This window comes from Lycium barbarum, chromosome 11 (genome assembly GCF_019175385.1).
Source record: "Lycium barbarum isolate Lr01 chromosome 11, ASM1917538v2, whole genome shotgun sequence".
Taxonomy (NCBI): Eukaryota; Viridiplantae; Streptophyta; class Magnoliopsida; order Solanales; family Solanaceae; genus Lycium; species Lycium barbarum.
Window position 1 is genome coordinate 248,702 of NC_083347.1, and position 19,397 is coordinate 268,098.

Here is a 19,397-nt window from a genome sequence, read left to right on the forward strand (position 1 = left end):
GAGCTTTTGTTATCTGAACAAACTCATGTTGTGTGTTAAAATTCACCTTTGCTTTAAACGATACCGTATATGGCTCATGACATATATTGGTTGTGCAAGGATGTGCTCCCGTATTATGCTTGGTGATCTATGGTAAAGCATATACCAACCAATCGTTTTGTTGTTGGAACATGAACATTAATTTCCAAGAAGAAATAAAAAAGGTAACACAAAACAAAGGAAGAAATTTGTGATGAAAAGTTAAGAATGAGTATTTCGGCACTTAAAAAAGAAGCCCAGAAAAGGCAAAAACACAAGTTTTATCCTTGGCTTTCATCTGTTCGGGGACTTTTCAAGTGACAAGTTTTTAACTTGGAAGCGAATTGATCCATAGTAAAAAGGAGAAAAAGAAATCAAATTTGGATTTGTATTACTGCGAATTTTTTTAAAAATTCTGAATGAAGCTCGAGCGATTATTATTGAGAAGAAAGTTGGAAGATATATAACTCCCAATGATAAAATGTTATTGAGTTGGAATTAGGAAACTGAATTCCTTGTTGAGCTCAATTAACATATAAACTCATTAATTTTCTCTTTTTAATTAATGAGGAACAATTTACACGGAACAATGGCCTCCGCTTGGTCACGATTGGCACCCCTCTTTGGTCCAGGCTATCATTCCAAATTGGTTGACGCCCTCTTGAGTGCATTCCACCATCGTAATACATAAAAAAGGAGAGCGGGGCCTTTTAGGTTGGAGAGCTCATTTAGCATATATTTGTTAGTACTTCACTTTTTAATCACATAAATAATAAATGAATGCCATTAATATGATATAGCTATGCAATATGATAGCATTCATACTTACATTGATTGGCAGAACAGTAGCAATCAAATGGAGAAGCAATTTCATGACATGAGTTAGTCTGTCTTCAAATATTCACAAGAGCTATTTTATTTTTATTATAACTATGGGTGAAGTGGCTGGATGTTTCATGCTTCGTTTTCAAAATAACACAACCAGAACAAATAGTATGTTATTGCATAAATTGAATTAGAAAAAGAGAATCGGAAGTTGAAACTCCTGCCATTATTAATAATTAATTGGTGGACCAGAAAATGTAAGAAGGATGGTTTTGGGGCGTGGCCCAAGCCCGCCCACTATTTAGGCAAAACAATGTGCGCCAGGGAAAATAAAAGGCGAGTGCGAGGAACGCGCAGGACTTTCCCTATTTAAGGCATCCTCGACCATTCCAGCGATTATCACACTTTGGTTTCTCCGACGAAAGATCTGATTGTGCTTTATTATCAAACACTTACTTTTGCTGATCTGTTTGTGCTATATATAGAAGATGGCGGCGAAGAAGAGCGTGGGATCACTGAAAGAAGCAGATCTGAAGGGGAAGAGAGTATTCGTGAGAGTTGATCTGAACGTTCCATTGGATGACGCCTTCAACATCACCGATGATACCAGAATCAGAGCTGCTGTGCCTACCATCAACTACTTGATGCACAATGGTGCTCGTCTCATCCTTGCCTCTCATCTTGTAAGCTCTTTAACTCTTTCAATCTTACCTGCTATACATTCTTCGCTCTCTCATTTCGTCACAGATTTTGTTGCACCTTCGGATTTAATCTAAACATGCATTTGTTCTGCTCTTGTGCATTTTTCATTGTGTGCCTGGCTACTAGGTTTAGCGAAAAAGGATGAACATATGTAAGGTTAGAGTAAGACACTATAGCTCAATCAACATCTGGAGCTTATCAAACTTTTCTGGATTTATCTGAGTATCCAAAGTGGAACTATAAACATATATGCTGAGGAGAGATGCTGCACGGCACAATACCAAGCATAAATGGTTCTTTGGATGTCTGTCCTAGTGAGATGAGGATATCTGATTGTGAGATGACTGTTTTTTTCTCCTTTATTCCTAGATCTTTGGTTTGTGATGCTAACTTCTTTTTTCATTCAGCTCTGGAATTTTCACTGATTGAAAGTTCTATTTAGGCTTTGATACTCGTGGTCTTTGCATGGCTGATGAAATTCTCTGTTTTTTTTTTAATTATTATTTATTTGGGTGCTTTCTCTATGTGTTCTCTGATTGTCTGCTTTTTATCAGGGTCGCCCTAAAGGTGTCACTCCAAAGTACAGCTTAAAGCCACTTGTGCCTAGACTTTCAGAACTATTGGGAGTTGAGGTTTGTATGCTGTTCTGTTTTCATTCTTGGTTGACTCCTTCTTTCTTTTAGTCCAGTTTAAGAAGGTTTCTATTTGCTAATTCTGCTCAGGTAAAGATGGCAAATGATTCAGTTGGCCCAGAAGTTGAGAAATTGGTTGCTGAACTACCGGAAGGAGGAGTTTTGCTTCTGGAGAATGTGAGATTCTATAAAGAAGAGGAGAAGAATGAGCCTGAGTTTGCCAAGAAGTTGGCTTCTCTTGCAGATTTGTACGTCAATGATGCATTTGGGACTGCTCATAGAGCCCATGCTTCCACAGAAGGGGTTGCTAAGTTCTTGAAACCAGCTGTTGCTGGATTCCTTATGCAGAAGGTACTAATCTAAGATTTCAGGCTGTCAAATGGAGGAAAACATTTTTAAAAAGTAGAGGAATTATGCATAGTTCTAGGAGAAATTATTAATTTGAGAGTTTCTCAATTGTGTTGCAAGTAGTTGGATGGTTAATTGCGATTCAGCAGTTACTATTTTCGTATAACCCTTGATCGTCAATGCTTGTAGGAACTTGACTATTTAGTAGGAGCTGTGTCAAATCCACAGAAACCATTTGCTGCCATTGTTGGTGGTTCAAAAGTATCAAGTAAGATTGGTGTTATAGAGTCACTCTTGGAGAAGGTTGATGTGTTATTGCTTGGTGGAGGAATGATCTTCACTTTCTACAAGGCCCAAGGGTACGCTGTTGGATCATCACTAGTGGAGGAGGACAAGCTTGACTTGGCAACATCTCTCATGGAGAAGGCAAAGGCAAAAGGAGTATCTCTATTGCTTCCCACTGATGTAGTGATTGCGGACAAGTTTGCTGCTGATGCAAACAGCAAGGTAAGATCCCTCGTCTGTATAAACTGCTTTATTAGGTCAATTTTATCTTGAAGAGTAAGAACTAACTGCTGTTATATATGTTTAACTGCTTTCTTGAGTTGGAAGATGAATACTTTTTTCAGCAGTACCTGTTTTAGGGTCTTGGCTGACTTGATTTTCTTTGGTATTTTTAGATTGTTCCAGCTTCTGAAATTCCTGATGGCTGGATGGGATTAGATATTGGACCTGATGCAATCAAGTCCTTTGGCACTGCCTTGGATACCACCAAGACTATCATCTGGAATGGACCAATGGGGGTGTTTGAGTTTGAAAAGTTTGCTGCTGGAACGGAGGTATAAAATGGAGATTTTTTTATTTTTTTTTAAGTTGTGCTGGTAGATTTGTGCCTTTAGGATTTAGGAGTTGTTATTCTACTGGGAATATTATGCTTTGAGATTATTGGAGATTAATTGCAGCTGATGTTATTTTTGTGGCCAGGCTATTGCCCATAAACTGGCAGAGCTTAGTGGAAAGGGAGTGACAACCATCATAGGTGGTGGTGATTCTGTAGCTGCAGTTGAGAAGGTAGGACTTGCCGAGAAGATGAGTCACATATCAACTGGTGGGGGTGCTAGCTTGGAGCTTCTGGAGGGGAAGCAACTTCCTGGGGTGCTCGCCCTAGATGATGCCTAAGCAATATATGCTTATGCTTGCTCCTTTTTTTTCTTTTGCACCTTTCGTTAGCTTTCATGTCTGGATTTTAATCTAGAGCGGATTTGGATCTGTAGAGTCTTGTATGGTGGTGGATCAAACTGTAATAAGTACTTTCTGGGCCTCCGTTATGTGCCCTGCAGTATGCAGGGCACCGAGGTACTTTCTCTTTTGATTAGAGAATCTTCCATGGTTGATAACTTGAAATAACTAATGAGTTACTGTCAGTTATCAGATCCTTTTTTGGGGATTGGAGTTTTACTTGCATCGAGCTTTCTTTTAGTATTGTTTATTTTGCCTTTTCTCTAGGTTTGTTCAGACTTGCAAGAAAAATTATGGCATTATTATTCTAAGATTTATAGGGTCAAAAATAGAAATCCCTGCTTAAATGTTCAAATGCTAGTTACTGAAGATGAAGGGAGGTTTATTTGTAGTGGCCAATGGGAAGTTTTCGTTTCTTTTACTAGATTAGTAAAGTGCGTAGCGTACATGTAACTTTCTCTTCTAATGCTTAAACATTTCAAATTAGTTGTTGAATTCGAAATCGTTAAAAGTTGAATATGATAATACATACATTTGAAGCACACTTGGGAGTTGTGGCCGTGCAGAAAGAAGTTGAACTATTTTTAGATGGAGGAAAATTGCTTCAATTGATATCGTTGGTCTTCGGTTCTGTAACAGTGATCCTACCGCCTCAAGGCTGCCGAAAGAATCCTAGCTATTGTTATTGTTCTCTCAATAGTCTTAAGGGCCTAAACATATGTAGTCTTTGTTTATATATACAGGGAGGAGTTTGAGAAGATTGAATGTTTGGAACTATCGCAAAATACAAATGAGTAGTGTATATATTTAAGTGGTAGGCTGTTCTTGACGGAATTAAGATATTCATAATTTTCTTTTAACTTTATAAGAAAAAGAGTTCATATTGTTTGCAGAAACTTCAACATGCTATATAGTGGTACAATATAAGGAGGGACCTTTCTTAATCCGCAGCCTCTAGGAGGACGTGCTTTGTTATTCTAAAATATATGCTGTATTGTAAGAGGGAAGCAAACTCTCCAACTTAGCGGTGTTGGTTTTCTTTTATTTGTCGTGGTCAGGTTGAAATAAGGAGAGTGTAGATAATAAGCCTTGGGAAGTGGAAAGGTTATCACTGTACAATGCATCCGTTGTGGAGTTGAGCATTTGAACAGCAGAGTGGGTTTGTATAATGTCTGCAACTTTGCCCGGGGTGTAAAGAAGAGGGGATAGAGAAACAAGCTAAATGTAGGATTAGTTCTGTTACTTACTCCTCTTGCATGTATAGCCTTTTACAAGGGTGCATAAGTAGATGGATATAGATTTGTACAGCAAAAAAGAGAAGCGAGGACAAAAATAAGATGCAGCGATCACGATGGGACTCGAACCCATAATCTCCCGCTCCGGAGGCGAGCGCCTTATCCATTAGGCCACGCGATCACCTGTTGTTGTCTCTTCACCCATTATTAAAGAAATTAAATAGCGGCCCTTTGAAATACAATACTATAATACTAGCCAGTAGCAGTTACATTCCAGAATAACAATGCAGTTTTAACGGGGGCAAAGGGGGTGGGGGAATAAAAAACATAAGATAATATTACATAGGAGGAGGAGGTTTCTTGACAAGGTGTTGTCTCCAAAGACGATAAAACAATAATAAGGTGGAGCGACCTCGACATCTCAAGTTATTGAGTAGTAGCACTGGCTTCTTCGCTTCTTTTTTCCCCATAGTAGGTAATTCCCCAATGTGAAGGTTTGATATAAGCTCTTCCATTGCTATGGCTTCCTCCTCATTCATCTCCTTCACGTCATCATCACCCATAAAAGTATCTCCGTTTCCATGCATATTCATATCATCACATGTTGACACTGGCGTAGTCTGATTCTTCTTGTCATCTTCATCCGAGTGCTCCTTCATTTCGTCAGCCTCCGTATTCCCTACTCCTGTTTTGGATGGTTCATCGCTGCTTTGTGCCTCATGGATTTCTCCATTAACTTCTTCGAGAAAATTGGCCTTTGAATCATCATCATCCACATTAATGTCGTTGACATCCTTCAGTATCTTACCATCAGGTTCCAGTAGGTTTGCATTGGCGGCGGCCATTCCTGTTTTCCTCCTAGTATATATACTTTTGCTGAAGGTGACGGCTATTAATTCTACAATCTGAAGTGCTATGTATTTATGATGATATGATACTAGGCATACCACATAACACACGAATATATATATATATATATATATATATATATATGTGTGTGTGTGTGTGTGTGTGTGTCAAAAGGGACGTTGGAAGCCGTTAACGAAACGGTGGCACCTTTTGGTTTTGAAAGAAAGCATCTCTTTGCTTCAAACGTTATGTTATGACCAACGCTCACTAGTGAATAGTCGCAACCCATGAATTACGAAACACCCTTTCTACTCTAAACCCGTGAATATTTGTCTCCTACTCGTATGCTTAATATGACTAAATAAAATACTCTATGCTATGTTTCACTTCTTAAAGATAATTTGCACTTTAATCCGTTTAAATTGTACTTTATATTCATTCACACGAAGCTATTATTCTTTCTTGAGGTTTTTATCATCAAACTGCATGTGCAAGTGAAGGTACAAATAACTTTGAGCAAGGGAGTCCAAGACACGCATGGAAACGGCACGTTTCTAAATCCAAAATCTCTTTATTGGTTAGCGTCAAGGTGCTTAATAACTTAGTTCTTGTTGAAGACTAACGTGCATCTCACCCAGTTTACACAACAGATAATGAGACATGCACATGCACAAGTCACAACTGCTCAACATCTTAAAAATGAGTTGTGGGATACCCCCCAAAAAAAAAAAGTTGAAAAGAAAGAGAATTCTTTGTTGTCTGAAAAAACCCTCAATCCATTGACCGTCCACTTTGTTATTGGTGCTCGTGTGAAACGGAGCACAGGATTGTTTGCTTATTAAATATCAGAAAAAACTGGACTCTTGATCAAATAGTCCGTATGAATTCAGCTTAACCCACTTAACCATTAATATTATGAAAACAATACCCCCTCCACCTTGTGAATGGGCTGATAACCCCTTTGAGCAACATTTTCCGGCGAGCTTGCACCCTCTCTCTTTCAAAAACAGGTCTGATTTCCCCTGCCTACTAGATCCATACTACTAGCATCCAAATCCTACCACAACAGTGTAGCATATAAGCAATAAAATAAGTCCTGACGGGATTAGAATCCATTGGCAACTCGTCTCCAGACCCTCTTTTGGCTTCCCACCATAGGAGACTGTTGACATATTTATGTGCCATAACTATCTTTGAATATAATACTATTCATTATTCCATGATACAACCGCTGCTGTCATATTCACCAATAAGAAATTAAACGGACAAGGTAGACCTTGTAAAGTCATATATAGATGCACTCGTTGAAAGCATGTAGAATCTACGCTTCAGATGTGGAAACTGGTGCATCTGGATGTCCTCCCCATTCTGTCCACGAACCATCATAGACTGGAACATCAGTCTTTCCAAGTCGATGGAGGCCCTACAAAGATGAAAAGACTTTGAAAATCTCCTTGTGCCAACAGTAAATCAAAAGCAGGATACAGGACATTGATTATACAAGGAGATCGAAAGAGAGAGAGAGTTCAACTAACCAAGGCAAGTATGCAAGCTGTTACCCCAGTGCCACAGGAAGTTACTATAGGTTTGTCCAAAGAGATACCTATAGAAGAAAATGTTATCATACATGCAACAGAAAAAGTATGGACAATTTATAGTATGGCCAAAGAGGACCAGATGCAAAGATGATTAAATTACGAGTTTGGATGATATATGACCAACTCTTTATTTCAAAGGGAACGCCTTTTCAAATTTACCACTACATTGAAATTTGAGACTGTATTACATACAATTTTGTACATATGAAAATATATTAACATTTTACTACCAATGCAAGTCCATCAAGCAAGAGGAAGCTGTTCTTACCTTCCTGATCAAACTTTTTCTTGAGCTCTTCATTAGATAATAGTGTCTGAGAGCCATCCAGCATCTGCATGCAATCACCAAGATGAGCCAGATACGCATACATGATTACAGAGCTTAATCCAAGAATTAGTAAGCAGGGATCAATATTTAGAAAAAAAAGAGATAATCGCTCTAGCACAAATTTCATGCGCTAGATAATCTGGATTACCAGTGATTAAAGTCAACTTCCACATTAGATCAAAAGGTATCAAATGCTTCAGTAAATAATCTAACCAATTAAAAATCGAACCCTATTCCATTCCTCCACTGCAGATAATGGCTTTTAGTAGAGAAGAAGTTTGAAAAATCACATCTCTTTCACTAATAGACCTTCACCTGTGTAAAAGGAATGCACTTGCTCCCAGGTACATGACCACTTCTTATTCCTTTTCGAGGCTCTGGTGCAACACCATCAAACCTGAAAAGGGGCAAGCCAAATCAGAACTATAGTGGATGCTTTAGGAGCCACAACATAAGTGACACAAAAGACCCATGTGTCATCTCATCCGAACATAATTGGAAAAAGAGAAAAAAAAAATAGCTTAGCTACTAGTGCATTATATATTAAGTAGTAGTTCTCCCACAAACTAAAGTACCTAGCTTTAGATCGAGCATCTATATGCTGATATGTTGTCTCTTCAACGTTCTTCCAAACCTGAAAGTATAAACATTACACATCAAAAAGTTAGAAGAATGATCACATATTCAATTACTCCCTCCGTTCCCTCCATCCCATTTTATATGAAGGTATTTGATTTGGCACAAAGTTTAAGAAATAAAAAAAGACTTTTGAAACTTGTGGTCTAAAACAAACCATAGAATTTTGTGTGGCTAGAAATCATTTCATTAAGGGTGACAGGTAAAATTAAAGTTGAAGTATTACTAATATATAAAGTTGTCATTCATTTTTTAGACGGACTAAAAAGGAAAGAGAGACACATAAATTGGGACGGAGGGAGTACTAACTACAACAACAACAATAACATACCCAGTTGAATCCCACAATGTGGGGTCTGGGGAGGGTAAAGTGTACGCAGACCTTACCCCCACCTTGAAAGGTAGGGAGGTTGTTTCCGAAAGACCCTCGGGTCAAAATAAAATAAGGAAAATAAGGGAAAAGAGTCAGATACGGACAAGCAAATCAAAATCATGTAAAAATTAGAAATAGCAAGAGCAACGAAGTCATGATAAAACAGCAAAGGAGGGAATACTAACTAAGGGAAGTATACTGAATACTGCATTCATTTACTTTTAAAAGTATATCAAAAACTTCAAACTGCTTGACATATCTAGAAGAAGGACGAAGAATTTGTTATTTGGACTACAACCCACATATAAAACCATTAGACCTAAGTGTTGATACAGGATCCACCAAAGAAAAACCACGAAAATTCATGGCCCAGATTTACTTCCAACTTTGAGGAGTTTTACGTCTCACTCAAGGGAAGTAGATAGAGGTGGAGCCAAGGATTTTAATTTATGGGTTCTGAGCTAGAATATTTTTTGTTTACTGGGTTCTGAATACATTATTTGTACATATTAAATGAATTTTTCACAAAAATACAAGGGTTTGAGCCAATGTTAGTGGGTTCTGGATGTACAAAAGATCCAAGGACTAATGAGCCCGCTTGCAATTTGAAACACACTACATTACAATTTGTAAGTTTTGTGCATGATCTATTTGTTCCTAGATCGACCATCAGTTTGAAATTGCAGAGTGATAGGAAGTAGGGTAAAGGGTCAAATTTACCATCCAACTATCGTTTATAGTAGGGCTGTGCATGTTAACGGTTAAACCAATAATCCGAACCGATAATTGGGTTATTGGGTTAATGGTTCGGGTTAGTGGGTTAATGGTTCGGGTATCGGGTGGTGTTCTATAGTTATTGGGGTATTGGTTCGGGTCTCGGGTTCACCACTTTTGTTAACGGGTGAACCGATAACCCGATAACCATTTATTTAATTACAATTATACCCTTCCATATATAACCTTTCATATATAATTTGTGGAGTCCAGCCCAGTGAATTCATTCCATTATTACCCTTCCATATATAATTACTTAGTAAATCCTAAGTCAATTTATTTCTCACTAGTGAAGTTAGCTGCAAGGTTTTACAAGAACTTAGCCCGAATGTCAAAGCTTCTAATTGCTTCCAAAGGTGTGAAACAAACTTTACCAAGCATCAAGTACCAAATGCTTGTGGAAATAACTTGCAGGCAGCTAACAGCTCCTCTCTACAAGTTTGTGCCACTGATGCAACGGGTAAAGAGAGCAAAAATGAGGAGAGTTGTTGAGGACTCGGATGAAGAAGCATAAAAAGACAACTTTGTCAAATTGGAAAGCTGTCAGCAGCGGTCTGGGAACTAGGATTCATGTAAATATGAAGAAAAGGTTTCAAGTTTTAAACGTCTTGGAGATGTCAGCCAGCTTCCAGTTTCAAACTCCATTTATAGCTAACTGCTGCAGGCACTTTCTTTTGTAGCTACTTTATTCATTTTGCATCTCGTTAATTCGTTTCTGATTCTGCTTTGAAAATGGGTTCTTTGTTCTTGAAAAAATTTCGTGTGATATCTTAACGGTTAAACCGATAACGATCAAAAATCGATTAACCAATAACCCATTAACCGATATCTTAATGGTTCTTTAACGGTTTAACATGTCTGCAAACCGATAACTGATAAGTTTAACCGATAACTTTCAAACCCGAACCGAACCACCCGATACGCAGCCCTAGTTTATAGGGCCCGTTTGGCTTAGCTTCAGAATCACCTTGCAGTCTTTACAGAGACCTTTATCGCCCTTCCTAAGGAGTAAAAGTCTATTTGCGTCTTAGCCACCGAACTACAAAAAATTACCAAGTGCTCCTCCTTCTTCGGGAAACTCGAATTGGCTACTACCAACCCAAAGGCTTTTGCGAAATCCAACAGTGCAACTCCTCCTCCGTTCCTGTCCCTGAAACCACAACCTCTATGCATATCGTCATAACCCCCCCACCCCCTCCCCCCCCCGGGGAAATTGACCCGATGTGTCCATTAAAATATCCTCCTATGAATATCTTCTCAGTGGGCGGTACACCTCCCACCATCTCGTCCAAATCCTTCCAAAAACGTCTCTTCTCCTCCTCTCCCAAACCCGCTTGAGGCGCGTAAGCACTAATAATGTGCAAAATAAACCCTCCAACGACCAGCTTAATCATCATCATCCTATCATTGACCCTCTTAACCCCTACCACCTGGTCTCTTAGGTCACTATCTACTAAAATGCCTACCCCATTCCTATCCCTCGACCTACCTGAGAACCAAGCTGCTAAGCCACACTATGAAAGTGTGGGAAAGGGTGGTGGAGATGAGGGTGCGGAGAGACGTATCTATTTCAGAGAACCAGTTCGGATTCATGCCGGGACGCTCTACTACAGAAGCTATTCATCTTGTACGGAGACTGGTGAAGCAGTATAGGAAGAGGGACTTACACATGGTGTTCATCGACCTAGAAAAGGCATACGACAAAGTGCGGAGAGAAGTTCTATAGAGATGCTTGGAGGCTAGAGGTGTACTTGTGGCGTACATTAGGGCGATCAAGGACATGTATGATGGGGTCAAGACCAGGGTAAAGACTATGGGAGGAGACTCGAAGCACTTTCCAGTTATGATGAGGTTGCATTAGGGATCAACTCTTAGCCCATTTTTATTTTCCTTGCTGATGGATGGATTGACGCGACAAATTCAAGGTGAGGTGCCATGGTGTATGTTATTCGCGGATGACATAGTCCTGATTGACGAGATTCGCAGCGGAATTAAGACAAACTGTAGAGTCTAAAGGGTTCAAGTTGAGTAGGACTAAGACAGAGTACTTGGAATGCAAGTTCAGCGATATAGTGCATGAGGTTGACGTGGAAGTGAAGCTTGGCACCCAGGTCATACAGAAGATAGATAGTTTCAAGTATCTTGAGTCTATTATACAAGGAAATGGGGAGATTGATGATGACGTCACACACCGTATTAGTGCAGGGTGGATGAAATGGAGGCTTGCCTCTGGAGTGTCGTGCGACAAAAAAGTGCCACCAAAACTCAAAGGCAAGTTCTACAAAGTGGTGGTTAGGCCGACTATTAGGGTTGTACAAAGAAAACTGACAAACCGCACCAAACTGACAAACCAAACCAAACCGGAAAAAAAAAACCTAGTGGTTTGTTTGGTTTGGTTTGGTGTTGGGTAAAAAAACCCGATCATAATAGGTTTGATTTTAACTAAAAAAGTCAAACCGAGACCAAACCGATTATATATATACAATTTATAAATATTTTATACATATACAATTTATAAATATCGCTTTGAATTCCCTGATTATCCTGTTTTACTGTTAAGCTTGCATTATTTCATTGCAATATCGTTTTGAATCTTTTAACCTTATCTTACTCCCTTTTTATGCTTCTATTGAGCCGAGGGTCTCTCGGAAACAGCCATCCAACCTTGGTAGGAGTAAGGTCTGCGTACATTCTACCCTCCCCAGACCCCAAGATATGGGATTTCACTGGGTTGTTGTTGTTGTTGTATATATAATTTATAAATATGTGTATAACTTTATCACTTTTGAGCATTGATTAGTCAGCTTCATTCGTGATGCAATCCGTTTAAGAATTGGTACCACATCCGATTGTATAATTAATTCTTTTTTGGCAATTAAAAGAGTTTCATTACAAATAGCTACTGATGTCCAATGTCAAAACACTACTAGGGCACAACAGCCTAACAATTATCAAAACTAGCCTTTATCACATCAAAACAACTCAGACAATAAACAAAACTAGTAGACTAAGGGGAGAAAATCAGCTCGTCCAATCTTTTTATGAGTGTTGTCCACTGGGAACCTCTAACAAACACCTCTTGTATGATCCTCCTTGTAAGTATTTGTGGTGTATAATGAATTCTTAATGCTAGTTTGAGTTATAATCTTTTTGTTCATTTAGCGATAGGCTTTTTAAGCAAATGTTTAAAAGCTAACTAAAACTCATTTTACGGAACAATATTGAAGTTATTTGTTACTACATTCTGTTTGATTGTTATAGTTATACATCACATGCATGCTCTATATTTATTTGATTCAATTATTATGAATTTTTTATTTAATGAGTCAACGAATTCACCACACATTTTTCACTTTACATTTTTAGAAATAGAAGGGTAAGATGCTTATTTTTGGTCAAGCAAATGCCATTATAAGATGCTTCGTATTGAACCCAAAAAAAAAAAAAAAACCCCGACTAATCTGAAAAATCCGAGAGTGAAAACCCCGATTTTTGTTGGTTTATCGATTTAAAAACCCGATACAATTGGTTTGGTTTGATATTTGAAAAATTCAAACCAACCCGGTCCATGTACACCCCTACCGACTATGTTGTATGGGGCGGAGTGTTGGCCAGTCAAGAAGTCTCACGTTCAGAAGATGAAAGTGGCGTAAATGAGAATGTTGTGATGGATGTGTGGGAACACTAGGAGCGATAGGATTAGGAATGAAGTTATAAAAGACAAGGTAGGAGTAGCCTCGGTGGAGGACAAGATGCGGGAAGCGAGGCTGAGATGGTTTGGGCATGTGATGCGGAGAGGCACAAATGCCCCAGTGCAGAGGGCAAGAGGCTGGCTATGGACGGTTTCAGAAGAGGTAGAGGTAGGCCGAAGAAGTATTAAGGAGAGGTGATTAGACAGGACATGGCGCATTTTCAGCTTACCGAGGACATAACCTTAGATAGGAGGGTATGGAGGACTCAGATCACGGTAGAAGGTAGTCGCGTTTATCCTTTCTTGCGAGTAGTTGTATTGATCTTTAGTTTCTTGTCCCTTGATTTCTACGAGTATCTGTTTGCACAGAATGGTTTATTCACTTTCGTTGTTTTCATTTTCATAATTGCTTTGAATTGTTTACCCGTATCTAACCTTTCCTATGCTTTTCCTTGAGCCGAGGGTCTTCCGGAAACAGCCTCCCTACCTAAGATAGGGGTAAGGTCTGCGTACAATCTACCCTCCCCAGACCCCACATTGTGGGACTCACTGGTTATGTTGTTGTTGTTATAAGCTGAAAACAGCTTATAAGCCAAAAAAAAAAATAAGTTCGGCTACCCTAACTTATTTTTTTGGGCTTATTTTAAGCACAAAATGGCTTATAAGCTGGTCAGCCAAAAAACTCAAAAAAGCTATAAGCTGTTTTCAGCAACTTATAAGCTAAGCCAAACAGGCTCATAGCTTCAATTTGCCCTCCGTTAGTTTTGGTTCATATTTAACCTTCCTTTAAGAAACTTGTTACATTTACCCTTATCACTAACGGATTGCTGACTAGGAGCCTTTATCTATCCACATAGACGCCATGTGTATATATAATTTTTCCTTTACTTTATATCGTACCAATGAAATTTTGCCATGTAATTTTCTTTTTCTATTAAAAAAAAATTATAATACCTAATCTTCTTTTCCATCAAACCACCACTTCACCTTCTTCTTCTCCACCACTGTCACCGCTGTCCAATGCCCTCCACCGCCGCCGGTTAAATTACTAAAAATTAAATTCCCACCCAACCAGACCTAGACCTTGTTTGTAGTTACTGTTAAATTCCAAAAGGGTCTTGTTTATTTTTATTTTTTGAAATTCAAATGGGTCTTGTTTATTTTGATTACTAGTGGCTAAAAATTTAAAGAAAACAAATATGGGTCTCTAAAAGTAATAAAGCTTGTTTTTTTTTTTTTTTTTTTTTTTTTTTTTTTTTGCATATGGGGTTTGTAGTTACTGTTTAATTTCACTTTTTTTTTCCAATTAGTGAAGCGGGGTTCTGTTGATATTCGTAGCTGTTCCCAACTAGTACTTTGATGGGGTTTGTAGTTACAGTTGGATTACAAATAAGTCTTGCTTATGTTGTTGAGTTTAGAGCTGTTTCCTTGCTGCTGAGCCAATTTTCTTATTGGGTGGGAGCTAGATGGAGAAGTAATGGTTTGGGTAAGAAAGTGGGAAAGTGATGGGTTAATTTTTAGTAATTTAACCGGCGGCGGTGGACGGCGGGGATGGCGGAGAAGAAGAAGGGGAAGTGGTGGTTTGATGGAGAAGAAGATTAGGTATTGTAATTTTTTTTAATAGAAAAAGAAAATTACATGACAAAATTTCATTGGTATGATATAAAGTAAAAGGAAAATTATATATACACATGGCATCTATGTGGATAGTTAAGGGCTCCTAGTCAGCAAATCCGTTAGTGATAAGGGTAAATGTAACAAGTTTCTTAACGGGAGGGGTAAATATGAACCAAAACTCTAACGGAGGACAAATCTAAACTATCAACGATAATTGGAGGGTGAATTTGACCCTTTTCCCAAGGAAGTAACGTGATTGAGTGCATATCCATGCCATTAGAACCAGTTCAATAGCGTACTGTTACAAAGCTCCAGACAAGAGCTGCAGGAGAAAGCACACAAACCTGATCAAGGGTCCAGACGAGACGTGGCTGAAACTTGGTCTGATAGGTAATAGGTGCAACCTGCAAACAAGAAGTTCTTAGGGTAATATTAAGTAATGTACATTAGAAGCAGAATTCCAGTAGCTAGAAGGATTGTGGATATAAAAATTAATAAAAGGACGCTCTTAATTTCCTCCTTGAAAAAAGTACTTGAAAAGACATTTGTAGTGTGGCATGCCCAATTATAAGATACCTCAATCCCTCACTTTCTCAGCCTACCTCTCCAGGAAAAAAAAGAAAGCATTCAAGTCGGAGGAAACTCTCAATCATCAAATTGTTTACTCTTCAGAAAAGAATAAAGCATTCAGGAAAGAGGTAACTGTCAAATATCAAATTGTTTTTTTCCTTTGATGCTTCATCTAATAATTAAACCTTTAGTTCCTTAAACTCCCTTTGGCATTGTGGCCCACAAACATGAGAGAAGAAGGAATTCTTAAGCTTTTACCACATGATCCCTGATGTTAGAATTACACCTATGGACTACAAGGGAACCAGTAGCCGCTTTTTATCCTGTGTTGAGACTTTTCTCTCAGCATATCTATATTTAGTAACAAATCTTTCTTTAAATTTATCATGTGATCCCACTTAACAAGTGGATAACTACCTCTGACTTTTCAACTTCAATTGTTCTCGTGTAAAGGAAGTCATGACCCGTGTCTACTTGGATTTCTCCTCATCAAGATAGACCCTATTTAACAAAATAGTTATCTCATTAAAGTAGCACAAGAAGGAATTGAATTTTTCTCAGAGACATTATCTTTTAAACCCGAGAAAATCTCCAAGGGTAGTGGCCAACAATTCGAACCCGTGACATACGCCTAACTCACGCATCCAGCTCTGTGCTCGTACCACTGAACCACATCCCTGGAGGCATTTAGCACAGAGAGAATGCCACTACTAAATTCTAGTCCTATTGCTTCAATTGTGCCATCTATCAGGGTTAAAGAGAGATTCTTTGTTGTACCAATTTCGGTTTTAAGATACACGAGAATAATGCAGCTCACAGGAAATAAGCTTTTACTTACCGTCTGTCCTTGATATACTTTCTCTATTGCTTCACTGGCAGCGCTAGCTTTCAAAATTGCGTCACCAGACGCGCTGGATTCGACATCATATCCAGAAGCACGCCATCTTGGCAAGCCACCATCTAAAACCCAAACTCTGTCATGTCCAAAAACTCGAAACATCCTGATTATCCATTTTGTAATTTGTTAGTCATTTCGTACAAAATGAGCTTATCTGCCTTTCACAATAATGAGTTAACTCACCACCATACACGAGCTGCACTAAAAATGCCCTTCCCATCATAGACAACAACCCCGTCTTTGTTCTCAATTCCAAGAGAAGATACAGCAGCTGCAAATGCTTCTTCAGATGGCAGCATATGTGGCAACTGATAACATCAACAGAGAAATAAAGCTTTCTATATGATAAAAAGATGACATGATCTACCTCACAAGCATGTTGAATGGTTAGATGAAACATCTGTAAGGTATAGATTCTATAGAACAGATGATTTCAATGAGAAGGACGGAAGAATGATAGACTGACGCCAGCGAAGATGTTCCATACTGTGAAAGATTACATTATGAAGCAAAATATTCTCAAAAGGAAGAAATAAAATTTGGACAAGTATGTCTTACGTTTGTTGTACGATCTGATATACCATCTACATCAAAGAAGAGTGTTCCCGGAATGTGTGCCACCTGTTCAAATAGAATACACCAAAACACACAAAAAAAAAAAAAAATTAACAAAAATAGGAAGGGGAGAGAGTTGAACAAATAGACCACACAGGGTTCTAGTATAGGATGAAGATTTTCCGTCTATGAATATATTCAACAAAGCAACGCAGGCATTTGAATCAAGAAAAAGTAGTTCCATTTTTTTTTCTAATCAAGTAAGAATAAAGTGGTTCCATTAATATAGGTATCAATCAGGGGTCAGCACCTGGTACTCTTGAAAAGGGTTTCTCTGCTCGTTTGGCATGTACCAAGATGCATCTAACACCTGCATGAAAAAAGAAAAAGAAAAATCTCTAAGTTCTCTAAGCATAGGGAAAGAATCAAAAGAGAAATGCTAGATTGAATAGCATCACTGTCTTAAATGACCATGAATCCCTGGAGGAAGGAACAACAAGTAAAAAAGTTCAATCACACACCTTCACATCAGGCTCTTTGAGGTTTGCATGGAGCCAATCAACTGAAACTACAGGTTCATTGGTGGAGACAGCTTGTGTTGTGAATGTCGGCCGTGTTCCTAGTCTTGATGAAGCCACACGACAAGTAACAGAACCCACCACCTTGTTAGAGAAATAGGTTGGTGCAGCTTGGGAGAAGAATGGTTTCTTCTGACAGGATTAAGCAAATGAGGAACATTTATTTTAATAAATTAAGCAAAGCAGAAACATACTCGTCATCTGAATACAAGAAACTGAAAATCTAGAGGCAAAGCCAGGTCATAACGCTAACATAATTTCTCATGGAGTTGAAAGTAATAAATTCCTCCGATGAAGTGCGGTTAAGTAAGCAAGTACACTTAAAACGTTTCCATTACAAGTCATCAATTAAAAAAAAAAAAAAAAAGATGCACTAGTGAGACTGTAATTATTTTTTCAGATAGCAAAGGATCAATAACTATGTAAGACTGTGTGCCCCGAAAAACATTTCTTGATAAGGGCGAAAAAGCATTTAAAATCAAATTGCATATTTCGAAAGAAAAAAGGGCAACTTACAAAGAAATTGGGAGAGTTAAGAAGGCGGTGAGCAAAGAGAGTCCTGGATAGTAGCCCCGACGCCATAAGACAATTACAATTGAATCGTAGCTCAAACCCTATTCCAGTAGCGAGTGAATGGCTGGCTCATCAACGACCTCCTCTGTTAACCGCCGGACATATTCGCAATTTGTCCCCCATCTTTTTTTTCGCCTCTATTTGGTCACACCCTTTTACCTTTTTCTACTAAACTTGTTAAACCTTTTTTTAAGTGACAAAAAAGTACTTTACTAACTCTATTTTGCTCAACTTCACAACAACTCTTTTTTTGCTTATGTAAATATACCTCTAGCTTGCATTAAACCTATAAATATTACTTCTAACAACATTTGATTTAAGCACACACCCTCTTTCATTTCAAATCTCACCTCTTTTTCTTGTGGATTTCACCTTCAAAGATAGGAAAAGAATCTAATGTCAGAGGATTCCCTATTGTTTTTCAGAAGTCGGCCTTCGCGTCAACGTTATTTGATGAGTAATGAGATAGGGTAGCAGAGCATAATGTATTTAAGATTTCTTAGACATTTTTTTTTCTCTTTTTGTACTAAAGAAGCAATAGGGATAACAAAATATTAATGGGAGTTCTATTCTCCTTCTCTTCTCTCTTTTTTTTTTTTTTTGGGACTCCTTTACATTATATTATATGTGATGAATTTATAGGATGATTATGAAGTATTGTGATGGTAAATATAATGTAAAAGGACGAGGAGGAATTTTGGGGATTCTGCATAAAATTTGGAGTGAAACGAGAAAATCAGGTGGCCAAAAATGGAAAAGGAAAGGGAGAAAAAATCAACGTCCATTTGTGGCCAAGATTTGTGCATGAATTTATAGGATGATTATGAAGTATTGTGATGGTAAATATAATTCCCTTTGCTCATATTTTGTGCAGGAAAAGTAATATTACTACACCAATTCAACTTCTCATATGAGTATATATATATATATATATATATAAAGTTGTAATTTATTCTTCACATAATTACTTATTTTTAACCTTCCCTTTCCTATAGGTCTTTCCCTAATTTTTAAATTAATGTTAATTAGAAGACACTAATACATCTGGAGTTTCATATCATGCGTGAAGTTTTATTGGAAATATATATATATATATATATATATATATATATGATTATGAAGTATTGTGATGGTAAATATAATTCCCTTTACTCATATTTTGTGCAGGAAAAGTAATATTACTACACCAATTCAACTTCTCAGATGAGTATATATATATAAAGTTGTAATTTATTCTTCACATAATTACTTATTTTTAACCTTCCCTTTCCTATAGGTTTTTCCCTAATTTTTAAATTAATGTTAATTAGAAGACACCAATACATCTGGAGTTTCATATCATGCATGAAGTTTTATTG

The 19,397-nt window shown here is 37.9% G+C and overlaps 2 protein-coding genes and 1 non-coding gene across 4 annotated transcripts; 1 reads left to right on the plus strand and 2 right to left on the minus strand.

The window, feature by feature from the left end:
* The first annotated feature begins 1,205 nt into the window (after nucleotides 1-1,205).
* LOC132616742 (phosphoglycerate kinase, cytosolic) lies at nucleotides 1,206-3,987 on the plus strand. The gene is made up of 6 exons (XM_060331367.1): nucleotides 1,206-1,526; nucleotides 2,100-2,177; nucleotides 2,268-2,528; nucleotides 2,715-3,032; nucleotides 3,206-3,364; nucleotides 3,510-3,987. The coding sequence occupies exons 1-6, from the start codon at nucleotides 1,332-1,334 to the stop codon at nucleotides 3,702-3,704; spliced, it is 1,206 nt and encodes a 401-aa protein (XP_060187350.1). The 5' UTR covers nucleotides 1,206-1,331; the 3' UTR covers nucleotides 3,705-3,987.
* Nucleotides 3,988-5,107: 1,120 nt separating this feature from the next.
* On the minus strand, nucleotides 5,108-5,180 carry TRNAR-CCG (transfer RNA arginine (anticodon CCG)). The gene has a single exon. It is a non-coding gene; the product is annotated as a tRNA-Arg (tRNA).
* A 1,553-nt stretch (nucleotides 5,181-6,733) lies between these two features.
* On the minus strand, nucleotides 6,734-18,324 carry LOC132616743 (thiosulfate/3-mercaptopyruvate sulfurtransferase 1, mitochondrial-like). 2 transcript variants are annotated; one of them, XM_060331369.1, is made up of 12 exons: nucleotides 17,983-18,324; nucleotides 17,410-17,595; nucleotides 17,199-17,258; nucleotides 16,892-16,954; nucleotides 16,517-16,641; nucleotides 16,274-16,436; nucleotides 15,210-15,269; nucleotides 8,350-8,408; nucleotides 8,090-8,171; nucleotides 7,715-7,778; nucleotides 7,384-7,451; nucleotides 6,734-7,271 (listed from the first exon to the last, which is right to left on the minus strand). In XM_060331369.1, exons 1-12 carry the CDS (start codon nucleotides 18,046-18,048, stop codon nucleotides 7,170-7,172), a joined length of 1,098 nt encoding a protein of 365 aa, XP_060187352.1. In that variant the 5' UTR covers nucleotides 18,049-18,324; the 3' UTR covers nucleotides 6,734-7,169. The 2 variants fall into 2 exon arrangements, with proteins under 2 accessions (XP_060187352.1, XP_060187351.1); XM_060331368.1 differs by having other exon boundaries at nucleotides 17,410-17,598; nucleotides 17,983-18,318.
* Nucleotides 18,325-19,397: the final 1,073 nt, after the last annotated feature.